General features: G+C 37.5%; 1 protein-coding gene across 4 annotated transcripts in view; it reads right to left on the bottom strand.

The window, feature by feature from the left end:
- The window catches only part of FRMPD4 (FERM and PDZ domain containing 4), a 357,231-nt gene that overhangs the window by 56,981 nt on the left and 286,627 nt on the right, over positions 1–13,623 (bottom strand). For all 4 annotated transcript variants that reach the window (XM_032986921.2, XM_032986922.2, XM_032986923.2 and 1 more), the window contains exons 3-4: positions 9,211–9,371; positions 6,958–7,060 (exon numbers count right to left, since the gene is read on the bottom strand). In XM_032986921.2, coding sequence (XP_032842812.2) covers positions 6,958–7,060; positions 9,211–9,371 — 264 coding nt within the window. The remainder of the gene's footprint in view (positions 1–6,957; positions 7,061–9,210; positions 9,372–13,623) is intronic.

Genomic DNA, 13,623 nt, shown 5'->3' with positions numbered 1-13,623 from the left:
CATGCTGACTCTTCTTTCTAGATGGTAACATAGTAAGATTATGACACAACACTTCAACAAGATGACACATCAGGCCTTGGAATTTCAAAAAGACCCTAGACTTGCTAACTCCAAGGGGCATCCACCATGGTGAACATGAAAAGAAATTTATAAATTAAGTTCTCAGCATTCCAAACATTTGAATTACTGAGCTAAATCATGTCAGCCAACTTACCTGTCTAAATCATGTCAGCCAACTTTCTCCTAAGAATCAAGCAAGAATGTGACACTGCATGCTTTCACAGACACAATGGATTTAAAAGAGAACAATTACCACAGTTGGTATTGATTTTAAAAATAACAAGTAATATCTCCATACAGATTTCAACTCAGTTTAACTTTTACAGGCCTTTGAAAAGGTGGGCAACTATTTCTGAAACTGTATTACAGATTAATAATCAAAATCTATAGAGATCTCAATTAGCTCTCAAAATATTATCTCAAGGAGCAGAAGCACCTTACCACAGCAGTTAAGAAAAATGTGAAGTAGACAACACTAAATCTGTGCTTTCACAGATAGAATGCAGAAGCTGATTTAAAGTACTTAAGTTATCTCTGTATTATATTGCAGAAACATCTCAAAAGGTAGGAGATACACATCTAACAACACCCCTCAAGCCAGACAGGAACTGAGTTCTCATATCCTAACTCCCAGCTCTATGCTTGGGCCAGCTGATTAGAGGTAGTTAATTAAATGCCCTGGCAGAAAGGTTATCTCCATTGATATAATTTGTAAAACTCCTACAGATAATTTGGTCCAACATTTTGTTCCTCTATTCAGCATTATGCATCTAAACCCCAAAACACTAGTAATTCATAGATCAAGGCCTGAAACAAAGTAGGTATAGCCTCTGGATTTATATACCAAACTGAGAGTATAATGGAGTACCCTCAGATTAGTATGTCCTCATGACTGTTTTTTCATGAAAAACAGGTTTCAAGAATCTCAGATGCTAAATAGTATCATAGCTAATAACTTAATATGCTTGACTTTTTCTCTATGATGTTCATGAAGAAAGAATGTCTTTAATATTAAATCCACCAAAATTGCTTGATCCAATATATGAAACAGTTTAAGCCTAGAGACAGAAATTACATTTGAAAAGTGGTATTTTCAGCTGCTGTGAGAAGATGATGACAGGCCATTGAGCTCCCTTTTGCACTTGCGTTTAGCTATGATGATGCAGAGAAGGAAGACTAGTCCCCTGACACACACGGAGTCAGATGGCAGCGACAGAATCTTCATCTACTCCATGACGTTGGTGAGAAGGGTCAGTATTGATTAAATTCATGTTAGCACTTAAAATGCAACACGCTGCCTGAAATCCTGGAAGGTTCCTTTTCTCCAGTCTTATGGCAATACAAAATTAAAACATAAATTCTACTGCAGGATTGAAAGAATCCTCCAGATCCTCCTGATGAAAATTTGCCATGAAATTAACTTGACAAAGCAAGAGTTATTTCAGAAAGGTTTTTGAGTCATTTCTCTTCAATAGAAAATAGAGCCAACAAGAAAGAAAAGCCCTTAATGAATTTCACCTTTTTCAGTTCTCGCTTCGCAATTTAAGTCTTTTAGTGGAATTCCACAGGATGTCAGATGCTGATTTACTGCTGTTACAATTTAAAGGAATGGGCTAATCTAGACTAATTTAGCAGCCTAGAAGTCAGGTTTCTATTATAACATAGTTTTCTGTGCTCCTTCTTTAGTCAATGCATAAATAAACATTTCTGTAACAGAGTAGTTAATACAAAACAAGTATCTTGGATGGATCACCCTCTTTCAGATGCCTGTCTCATCACAGGGTGCCTGGATAATGATTTTAATTGAATTATGAATGAAATACCACTACCATGCCCTACTCAGAGTTTGCTTTATGGGATAAGCAGTACATCTGTGTGTCACTTAAAATTTCCATGAAATATCTTGCTAAAGACATTTTACTTATGTCGGGATCCTTGTAGACTAATGGGTATTCAGTACAATCTAAGTTAATCAAGCCATTCATGTTATATAAATTATCTATAAACATATTGTAAGGTAAATTACTTGTTAGACATATTTCTTTAAGTGCTTTAAGAGATGGTTTGGCTGGTTAAACTGATTCTTAAAAAGATACAAATTTAACATTAACCAATGATAAGAAAATACATGCACCTCTGAACAACCAATTAGTTCATACAGTACATTAATAAATCTTCTAATATGTTAGTTTTGCATTGTTGTTCATCTTCAAATATGCAAAAAATTACTACATTGTGCAGCGGCTTTAATGTTATCTCAAAGTACTTATTGTTAAGTATGTGTGAAGAGTTTTAAGTCACAGAATCTATATCAACAGTGAAATAAAACCAAGATAAGTAGCTCCTGATACAATTTTGAACCACTGCACATCAAATACATCTTCTTTCTTTAGTATTCTGTTTGCTTGCTCCTTGCCTGGACTGCAACCATACATTTAGAAAACTGGGCTTGTTTCTTCCTTTTTCCAACTTCAGTCACTTTTTGTCTCGAATGGAACACATCTAGACTGCAGCCATAAGTGATGCTCATATAGGTGACCTCTCTTTGTGAGGGAAACCATAAACATGACTTCTGAGTTCTTGCTTGAAAATAGCTCAGGAGAACATAATATGGTGCAAAAGTCATTGAACACTACCCAGAAATAATGAGTCCATATGTATTTTGTCTGCAAACTATACTGCATTCATATTTCTGCAACCTTGGCTTTCAAAGGACAACTTGAACACTAATTAAATGTTGCTAGTAAATCAGAGCCAAAAGAATTAGATGGATGAGAATGACCTACAGGGGATATATATAATGAATATCCCTGATAATCTCCAGACCTGAGACCTCCTAGGATACAACAGTATGCCTCAATTCTTAAAAAACAAACCAAAATCCTTCACCAGGTTCCTGCTCAATACCCCTGGAGTCAGCAGAGGTGGCTTTAATACAGTTTCCTAATTAAGGAAGCTTATTTTCAGTAATAAATGTTTAGAAAGCACACACATGATTAAAATATTAAAATGCAATAAAGTGACAATGTGAAAATTTCTGTATTATGTGCTCCCTTTATCTTCTTGCATTTTCCTCTAGTAAAATCATTACACAAAAGGGACTTTCTTAACAGACCAGCCTAACCATTTCTAACCCTGTAGGAGTAAAAAGTACACAATCAATTTGGAGCTGATAGGAAAAGGGCTGAAGAAAAACAAATGATCTGAAAAAAAACTTCTCTAACTTATTTTGTGGAAAATGTAGAAATAAATTTAATGCTTAGGGACATGCTTTTTCATAATGAAGTAAGATTTAACTGACATTTTTCAGATACCCTTCTTGGTGCACATTCTGAATATTTTTTTATTTCTTGGATTTAAGATAGACTATAGCAGAAATTTTCTTTTCCATTTTACTTTCCTTCAATAGCATAACCTTTTTCATAAGTAAATGTCCTGACAATGTTTTCTTGGAAAACAATTAAATATTGCATTACACTAAAAAGTCTGTTTAACTTTCAAGCTTGACTTAACATCTAACCTTTGTGTATACTTTTGCTTGGATGTTGTGAGTCTTGCTAAGCTTGCTAAAGCATGATGCTCATCTGATTATGAAATCTGCCTTTTCTTATGCAGTTTGGGTTTTTTCTGTTTGGCATACATTTAATCTTTTTGTCTGTATTTTGAAAGTAGATTAATTTTTTCCATACTCTCTATAACTATAAAGACAAATAATTTCTCGACTTTACAAAAAGATTTGAGGGAAAGCTGCATAAAAATAGGCACAGAATTTCACATCATGAATATAAAATATACCTTGTTATACCTTATCTGCAAGAGACCATGCAATCACAGTAAAAATTGGGTGTTGGAATATCAATTTTTTATTGATGTGCTGCAGTGACCACTTGTTGATCCTGACGTAAAGGAGGAAGAGGAGTACAAGCTAAAGAGCACACTTCAGCTTGTCCAGGGCACTGGTGGGCAGGGTCCTGTGGGTTGAAGCTCTGAAAGGCCAGAGCCCAATAGAGTAGGGTGAACTTCATGGAGAGCCTCCTTCAAGGGCCAGAACAGTCTACTGCAATCCTCAAGAAAGCGGGCAGGCACAGCAGAGGACACCAGTGTGGCTCCACAGGGAGTGCCTGACCGAGACCCAGGGCAAAATGGAAGCCAACCAGAGATGGAAATGGAGAGAGGTTACCCAGGAGAAACAGAGGAGCCCTACCTGGCCAGGCAGGGATAGAGTTTGGAAAGCTCAGCCAGCACTGAAACTGGTACAGGATGTGAAGGGTATCAAGAAGGGCTTCTACAGCTACATCGGCAGTGAAAGCCAAGGGAAATACGAACTCACTGCTAAATGGGGTGGGCAACCTAATGAAGGACACTGAAAAGGCTGAGGTACTCGACGCTTTCTTGGCTTTGGTCTTTAGTGGCAAGGTCTGCCACCCTAATCCCTGAGCTTAGTGGCAGAATTTAGAGAACAGAGGTAGATAAAGACTGAATTAGGGATTGCTTAGGCAAGACAAACACTCACATGCCTGTGGGCCTAGGTGGGATGCATATAAAGCTACTGAGGGAGTTGGTTCATGTCTTGTAAAATCTGTTCTCTGTTTTCTTTAAAGGCTACAAGTTAAGAACCGAAACATCTGCCCAGTGTGGCTGTGAAATCTCCAGCTTTGGAGATATTAAAAACTTGATTCAACAAGTGCTGAGCAGCCACATCTAACTTTGACACTAGCTTGCTTTGAGCAAGAGGTTAGACTGGATGACCTCCAGAAATCCCATCTCAATTCTTCTGTGATTTTGTGATTGTGCCCATTGCCTAACCTGCATATCTAAAACATACTTATTGCTGACCACAGAGATAGTGCTATCAGCTGAAAAACAAGATTTCAAATTTGCTTCCATGCACATTGAAAACTGAAAGCAACTATTTTCAAAGTTGCAGATGTATCTAACCCATATGAAAACCTTCTATTATACAGAAGGGATTAGTTATTCCATTGGTGTAAAGAATTGCTTCTGCTATGGTGCCAGGACTGTACAGTGACAGTGTCTAATCATTCCAGGTGTTCCCACTAGCATGAAAAGAAAGCTCTTAATTTCAAATGCTGTAATATGCAACCCCAAAATGTTTCACTCCAGGTCTCATCAAAGAACGAGTTTCTGTCAAAGTCCCAATGGCAGATAGATTTTGAGAGCAGAGGCAGAATTACAGCGTAAGAAAAGTGTCACCAAAAGCTTCCCCTGGAATGCAACAACACTTAATTTAAGACACTACCTAAGGAGTCAATGTAATTGGGAAGGGTAACATTCTCATTCAGTTTCTCATTTGAAGGCAGACAGAGAATCAGTCACACAACACACTCAGTTTGTCTCAGGCCTAATCAGTCTATTTTCCTTGTTGTTATTATTACATATTGCTAGCAGCAGAGAAATGAGATAGAGAACCTAATTCTGATTACTTACATATTAGAGAATCAAGGAAAGAATTAAGACTGCAATATGATCACTTTATGAAGAAATAAAGACATCAAAAACAAGTTTAAGACCCATTTGTGAGGCTTATTCTGATGGTCAATACAAAACATAGGACAGAAATTTATTAGGAACAGGTCAGTTCCTGCAGCTCATGAGGTTTCTGTCAGAAAAAAACAAAAGTGTCAAAGTCCTCTTTTAATGTGCTGCGTTTCTGTTCGTTGACTTACAGGTTAACGTTTTTTTTTTTGTTTGTTTTTTTTTTTTTTTTAATCTGAAAATGTATTGTATTTTGTCCAAACCCACCTAAGGCAGATAAAAGCATCAAGGTTGCTGGCATCTTCATACCATCTCCATATCTCCTTTGGAATTTTGCTTCACACCTGAATCCCCAGCAAATGAGCAACCATTTGCTCAAATTGTGATCTGTAAAAGTATAACTATCACAGCACCTCCTGCCCTAATTTCTGGAAGCAAATGTGACTTTTCAGAATTACATGGGTAACACTGACAACACTGACAGCTACCAGTTCTGAGGGGATGTACCTGCACAGTTAGAACCTGAGTATCTCCCAGGAATTGACTAGACCCATCAATTCAGATGTTACACCAATGAGAAGGAAAATACAGGAACAAAACTGGTGTCCAGCAACCAGGCTACTGGAATTTAAAATAATCAAAATAATCATTTTTATGTTAAATTTTTAAATTACTAGTCATTTTTCTATGCAATGTACTAACACTTCTTGTTACTCAAAATGCAAAGCTTATTATGTGAACCACATTACATCTTTTTCTACATCCTGAGCATTTGTCAGTCCCTGTCCTTTCTTTCCTTCTACATCCCATTAGAAATATTGACATTTCTCCTTTCCTGCACTCTCCATGGTCACTTTTTGTCTTGTTTTCTGTCTCTTATCTACACAGCCCTGCCTGCTCTTTTCACACAAACTCACTGACTTGCAAATCACCAAAACAGTCTTTTAGCTTCCCTACATATTCCCATTTACATGTACCCATTCACTCTCAAAAATCACCCCACCACATTTTCTTTCCTCCTCACATATGACAGACCTGACTCAATTTTATTCATGTGAAAAAAAAGCAATAAAGCAACTGTGACTGGAGCTGCCTTGCTCCAGGAATTATCTTTTCAACAACCCATACCAAAAATAAACACCAGGAGAACACTATTCCTCTTTTGATAACCAAGTATTTTGGAGCTGTTCCAATATGTTCTATTTTTTTCAGCTACCCGGAGGATGTTTAAGAGGGCACTTCATTTCAATACTAAAATACTTCACCATTCTTCATTATGACTAAAGTAACATTATTTTCTCTTTTCTCATCCATGAGAAGGCAAGACTTGCTGTATTATCAAATGACTGCACAGGCAATAAGGCACTTGGTTCATAGTTTAAGTGACAGGACATCAATTACCTGACAAGGTCAATGACTCTCTCCCTTGGAGCAGTGCTGACTGGCTCATCATTAATCATTATGATCTGATCCCCTGGTATAAGCTTTCCTTCAGAGGGGCCGCCTGGAGACAAATGAAAAAAAAAAAAAAAAGCACAGGTTAGCAGACCACTCTAAATGCACAGACCCAGTCTTGCTATTCACATACCATGAGTGGTTTCTTCTTCAACTAATGGCACATCTATCACTAACATTATTTCTGACATTGCTACTACTTCCTCACCAAGTAAATCTTGAAAGCTAATGGCTTAGCAGCTTCTACTGAACTTCCTCAATTTACATTCCAAAATCACATCTAGCCACCTAAAAATAAGGGCTTGATTTTCTGGAGATCCAAAAGGACCCATAAGAGGTGCCCTAATTCACCCTTTTAGGTGTGATCAACCATACCTTACTCATCCTTGATCAACATTTGTCTGATATTCTTGTAAGATCACCCTGAGGATGACTCCTTGTCCTGTAAATAAATGATCCTGTTTAACTACTGTTAAGATCAGGAAGTCTTTTTCCCTGGTGAATACACCAGATCTTCCTTGTTGCAACACATTATTTCCTGTCCCAGGCAAAGTAACACTGGAGAACATCTTACTCCTCTTTCCCATCAGACATTACTTACGTATTTCAAAGTCATTTGCAGATCTCTCACTTTTCTGTTCTGGGTGAAACAATCTGTCTCCTTCAATCTGAAGACAGTAAGTTTCTATACTTTCAGTCTCTGGGATTTTTTTCCTCTGGATTCCTACCATTTAGTAAACACCAGTTTCACGTACATCCAAAAGCACTGCCACTTTCAGTTAGACACGAATATTTAGCAGTAGTCTGAGTAGACAATCAGACATGTACAAGTCTATGTGCTTTGGATTCTGACACTGCTGAAACGCATATTGATTTTATGCTTTCTAAAATGCACATAACACTTCACTTCTCAGCATGATTACATGACCAGAAGAGGGTGTGACATTGCAACTGCTAGTGAAAAGATATATCCTCTCTAGTCTTCTGTCTTTAAACTCTGCAATGATGACACATACAAACCCCAACATTACCAATATGAAGATAAAGTCCTAAAATAAAATGTTTCAGTATCAAACCCATTTCATTTAACAACTGAGCTAATGCTGTTCCTTTCCTCTGTTTGGTTTGCAAACTTTATTTCATTTATATATCCAGCATAAACAGATACAAATCTGTGTAGGAGAATGTTGCCCAGAGTTCAACTTTCCTTCCATTCATTTGGAACAGTATATAGTAAACACATTTTCCAAACTGAACTTTAAAATAAAACTGCATTAATAATACAAATTTGGGAGAAAAGAACTCTCTGGATCTTGTTCAAATGTTAGTTATACTGCTTGCTTCATCTGAAAGCAATACAAATATAATCAATGCATGCATGTGGGTGAATGACATCAGAACTTCACAGAGTCGATTTTGCCTCTCCTCTGCTCTCTGTGGGGGGTCTGAAGAACATATTGAACAAGAGCAAAGTCAAATCCCTGCTCTTGGCTCCAAGGCAATTTTATGTAACAACTGAACTTTTAAGCATAGAGAGCAGGAGCCTGCTATTCAGAAGACTGATTAGTCCCAAGTCTGGTCCCCCATAAATTCAAAAACACCAAAAAACTCGCTAATTTTCACTCCAGGTAAGACGTTTAGGGATCTATGCTGACCTGGATTTTTGCCACATAGTTATACAGAAGTACCCATTAAAAAAAAAAAAAAAAGCCAGCAATAACATCATCTATTTTAAAACCAAATATTATAGTTAGACCCAAGTATTATAGTTACAAATCTAGTTCTCCTTGGGAAGCTGATGATACAAAGAATGAAAAATATGTAAGTTTTAATCTTGCAAGTCAACATACCCCCTTGAAAACACCGATTCAATGGCAATGAAGGTGACATAAAACCAATATAAACATAACAGGGAGAAGACCTTTCCTTGAATGAAGTGGGTCAACCTTTTTCAGGCAAGCAATAGTAATGGCTCACAGAAATAACCTAAATCTGGCTTTTTCTTAACATATTTACATAACAATCAAAAATGAGCGCAAGGAGGGAAACTTCTGGGTAACACAAGGCTTAAAACCATACCTAGTATTTGTGATTACTTTGTCTGCCAGAACATTTTAACAGTACTCAAATTTGTAACCATATTTCATCTCAGTATATTAAGTCCAAGTTTTCTTCTGGGGTCAGGTGGGGAAAACATACCTGGTGTTACTGAGCGTACAACAACTGGCTTTTCACTACCAGCCACAAACCCAAATCCTAGCACAGGATCCCTCCTCATTTCCACTTTCCGAGGGGTTGGAGGGGTTATTTGGCAGCTCTCTATTCGAGGGTCTTCAAATGTGGCTGATTGTGTCATGTGACTGTGAAAAAAAATAAAAGATGGAAAAAGGAAAAAAATCATTAAAACATGATTTTGTGGTATCTACTTGAGCCAAGCAATTTCTGCAACGATGTGAGATGAATACCTTAAATGTTCTCACTATAGGAACTTAAACATCAACTTAATAATTTTCTATTAATTTTCTTATACATAAAGTAATAATGCTTCTGGCAGGTCTCAAATACTAATCAATAGTATCACCCTACAAAGAAGTCTCTCTTTGACAGCGTACATTTAATCATACCCCATATACAAATGAAAAATAACCCAAAAATTAAAGGTTTTGTCATCTGTGCTTGAATTTTTCATCCTTTATTTTTTGGAAGGGAAAAATTATGGTATGAACTACTCGTAATGTAAAATATGACAATTAGAGTCTGCCAGCCTTTTGTAAGAAAAGAGGACACACATTTAGATTTTGTTTTCAAGAACATTAAGCAAGCTTCCAAGCTGAGTCCTCTCAAAGAGACTACCTAAGGCACAGGTAACAGCTCTATATTCATTACTCTGGCAAACTCTCCAAAGTAATTCCAAACTGTTTCAGGGTAAAAAAAAAAAAAATAAAAAATAAAAAAAAAGATAGTTAGAGAATATATTTATCAGCAATTACTAAAATACTTTACTTTCATCTACAGTGTTATGGCAAAGCTTACTCATTGTACCCAGAAGAAAAAAATCTCGTTGCTGGAGGGAAAGATCTTGTTTTTTCAAGCAGAAAATAAAAAGGATGAATGCAATCCATGGAAGAGCTCATGGTTTAAAAGCATAGAGACTTCTAAATTAACATTAATAAACACTGAAATGTGACTGATGCTGTATGCAGACTGAACTGGAACATACTTTTTTGTTTCCCAACCAATGCCTGGAGCTCCCCGCTGAATCACAGCTACTAATGCCCAGTGCCAATTAGACAGACAAACAGACCACTCTGGTGTCATACCCTTCCAAATGACAATAACTGAACTCGTGTGTTTCAGGAAACCTAGTCACTGCTGCAGACAACAAGCAATACCTGGTCAGCATAGCATGAAGACAGACTACAGCCCATGGCATCAGGTTACTGCAGTCTTGATGGAGCTCAGATAGTATTTGCTGAAAGCTGCCTGGCCAAGAGTTGACTCTTTTTTTTTAATCTTCAAGAGACTGCAAATCTGCAGGTGCTGAACTAACTCCAGCTCTGAGGGGATAAACGCAGTAGGCAAACAGAGCCGAGTCCCAATCCTGATTGCAGGGAGGACACAGACTCCTGCTCTGAGAAAGGTAATGGCCAGGTGCCCAACCTAAGAATGCCACAAAGGACATCAGAGAAGCAGATATCCCTACAGCAGTAGCCACGGTCATTGGTTTGAAAGTTGGTCTCCTCATAAATAATTAACAATATCAAGTAATTTTCCCATATCCTTGATACTCTTACATATAACATGTTGTAACATGAGAGTAAGGGGACACCCCACGTGACCATAATTTCTGCTCTCACCTCCTGTCCCTTTTCTACCTTCAAGTACAATTCCCTGAAGAACTCCAGAGAGATGGTCCATAAGGAGAAAGGCATCATTCAGAGATCTGTTTTCAGCATCAATAACATGCAAAAACTTTTCTGATCTTTTCCCAACACATACACCTTGGGCATGACAGCAATTTCCATTCTCTCCACGGTTTGCTTCTATTACTGAGACACAAAAGAGCAGCAGAATCTCAGTAAACTCTCAGTGGGCATTTATTCCTATGACTGGATTTTTCTAGGGCTTTTCTTCGAAGAAACTCTCTATCCCTATCTATAGATTCAGCCTGCCTAAGAGTAACATGCTGCTTTTTTATGCATATGATCAGAGGCAGCAGAAGCTACTTCCTTACAAAAGTAGGAGAGAGAATATCTCTGTGCTCTCATAGTATCTGCATAAGGTGAAGTCAGTGAAGAAAATATATTTTCTTTTACTAGGTAGAGCATCATATCTGATACTTCATTCTCCTCTTCTTGCTCCTCTATATTTTGTCAATTAATTTTGTTAATTCTCTATTATGTTTATTCAAAAGAACTGTTTTATGCAGACTCTCTATGAAATCTATCTTCAAGACCTCCCAGTCACCCTCCTTCTCATCAGCTCCTATTTATGATTTGGGATTCTAGATATTCAAACATTTTGTCTTTCAAATGGGACACTTTCTGATGTGCCACTGATATTTCAAAACCTATCCATTTCAAACTGTGAACTTTGCATTGGTAGAGAATACAAAACTCTACATTTGTCACCTCTTTTAGGTGACAGCCTTACCAAACTTCCCACAAAATTAAATTGTTCTGTTTACTCATTTCTTCCCAATAGCCATTTCCATTTCTGTAACTGGGGCACTCCAGCCTGATGCTGTCTCCAAGGAGGAAATGCCATATTTACAAGCAACTTGAAAATACCGCTTGAGCCTTTGAGAACTACTTTCCTGTAATTGTATATCCTATCTCCTCAAACACTTGTGTAGGCTGATCTGAAAACTAAATTATGAAGAAAAAAGACCCCCCAAAAAACCCTGAAAAACCCCACCAACAGCTGCACTTCAGATAAAAAAATTCCAAGAGCAGACATAGAGATTTGCTCAAAAGAGCAGCTCTGCTGCTGGATGCCTCGCTCCAGGCATTACATTGGCTTGTATCTAGAATTTGCAGCAGCACAGCATCAGTTATTCAAAGTTAAAGTAAGAGGATCAGTGAGGAACAGTTCATCATGATTCGGAGTGGTGCAGCAGGTTTTATTGATTGTTAAGGTTATCCACCTTCAAATACATCAACAAAAAAGACTGCATCTCATGCTTCCACAGCTTGCTTCATCAGATATTCTTGTATCATTCAGTATGTTGGAAGTGTATTTCAAGAAAGAAACAAGATAGATGACTATGATCCCAGAAGAGATTAGATGAATACTCAAAGCTTTGTGTGATAGTATGTTGACAAACCCGTTTCCTCCTGTGGCTAGTTCATTGTTGAGATGCCAGTTGTAGTACCATAGTTCAAGACTAATTTGAATTTTGCATTAGTTGGAGGCATTTGATCTCCATCTCAGCTATGGAAAATAGTGACTCTTGAAGAATAAGTATGCTAAGAGTTCTAAACCAGAATCTAATAAACTTAGACTCAAACCAGCTACCTTGGGGAACCTTACACAAAGCATCACTTAAACAATGAAACTTCTTATAAGAATAACTCCAACACTGCAAACTTCCCATTTGCTTCAAACACAGTAAAAAACTGTATTTAGATGGTACTTTGCTTAGATCATACCTAAAGATTTACTTTTCTGAAGGAAAAATGGAAGAAAAGGAAAAAGGATGAGATATTAAGTATGAAATGTTCTTTCCACATACGCAAGCTGCCCTTCGACTGCCTTTTCAAAGAAAGATACTTATTTCCTACCATTTTCAATGACTGAGATGAGTCCCTGCTTTACAAAATGATATCTTCTCTGATGTACTCTTGTTGTGGGCAGTGGGAGACAGCTGCCATTATTAAGGGGAGTAATTCTCAGAGAATTTCTTGAACGGAGATTTTATATACCAACCCAGTCTGGGAGATAAACTACCAGGTATAGAAAATCATAGCAGAAGTGTAATTCCAAATACTTACTCTCAAAAGCTCTCTGTGGCAACTACTCTACTCAAAAGAGAGGGTAACAGGGGAAATGAGAGAGAAGGCACCTGAGTGTGCATGCACTGACACACAGAGCAGAATGGAGGCATTGCAGGGTGGCATAAAATTCATGTGCACACTCATCCATAAAGGGGGCTACAGTGAATGAAGGAGGAAGAAAATTAGGAAAGGAAGACACCTCGTGGAACACTGACCAGCTGCGACAAGGCAGCCAGCACCTGTAAACACAATTCAGCTGCCCAGGACATTACAGGGAGCTTAACATAACAAGTGCATGCATGAATTCATGCTTGGGAAAGTCAGAGGTATGGTTTAAGGCTGGTGCTTTGAAACTTCATATCATTAGCTTCATAATGATTAACTTAGTAATGCTTTCTATCAAAACCTTCTTAGAGTTTTCCTCATTCAAATTAAATACTGAATAACCCAAGGAATATCTAAACAAAGACTGTAACTGAGAGCTTGATTTAATAATGGATATTAATAATTAAAAGCAAAGTATCTGAGCATAATGCTTTTTCAGCCTTTGGATTTTGATGTGTCATTCCCTGACACTTAAGGATTAGTGGTCTAATTCTGAGAGGTTTGCCTATGG

Source organism: Tyto alba, unplaced genomic scaffold (genome assembly GCF_018691265.1).
Source record: "Tyto alba isolate M040663 unplaced genomic scaffold, T.alba_DEE_v4.0 Super-Scaffold_14, whole genome shotgun sequence".
NCBI classification, from domain to species: domain Eukaryota; kingdom Metazoa; phylum Chordata; class Aves; order Strigiformes; family Tytonidae; genus Tyto; species Tyto alba.
This window is presented reverse-complemented; position numbering and strand designations above follow the sequence as displayed.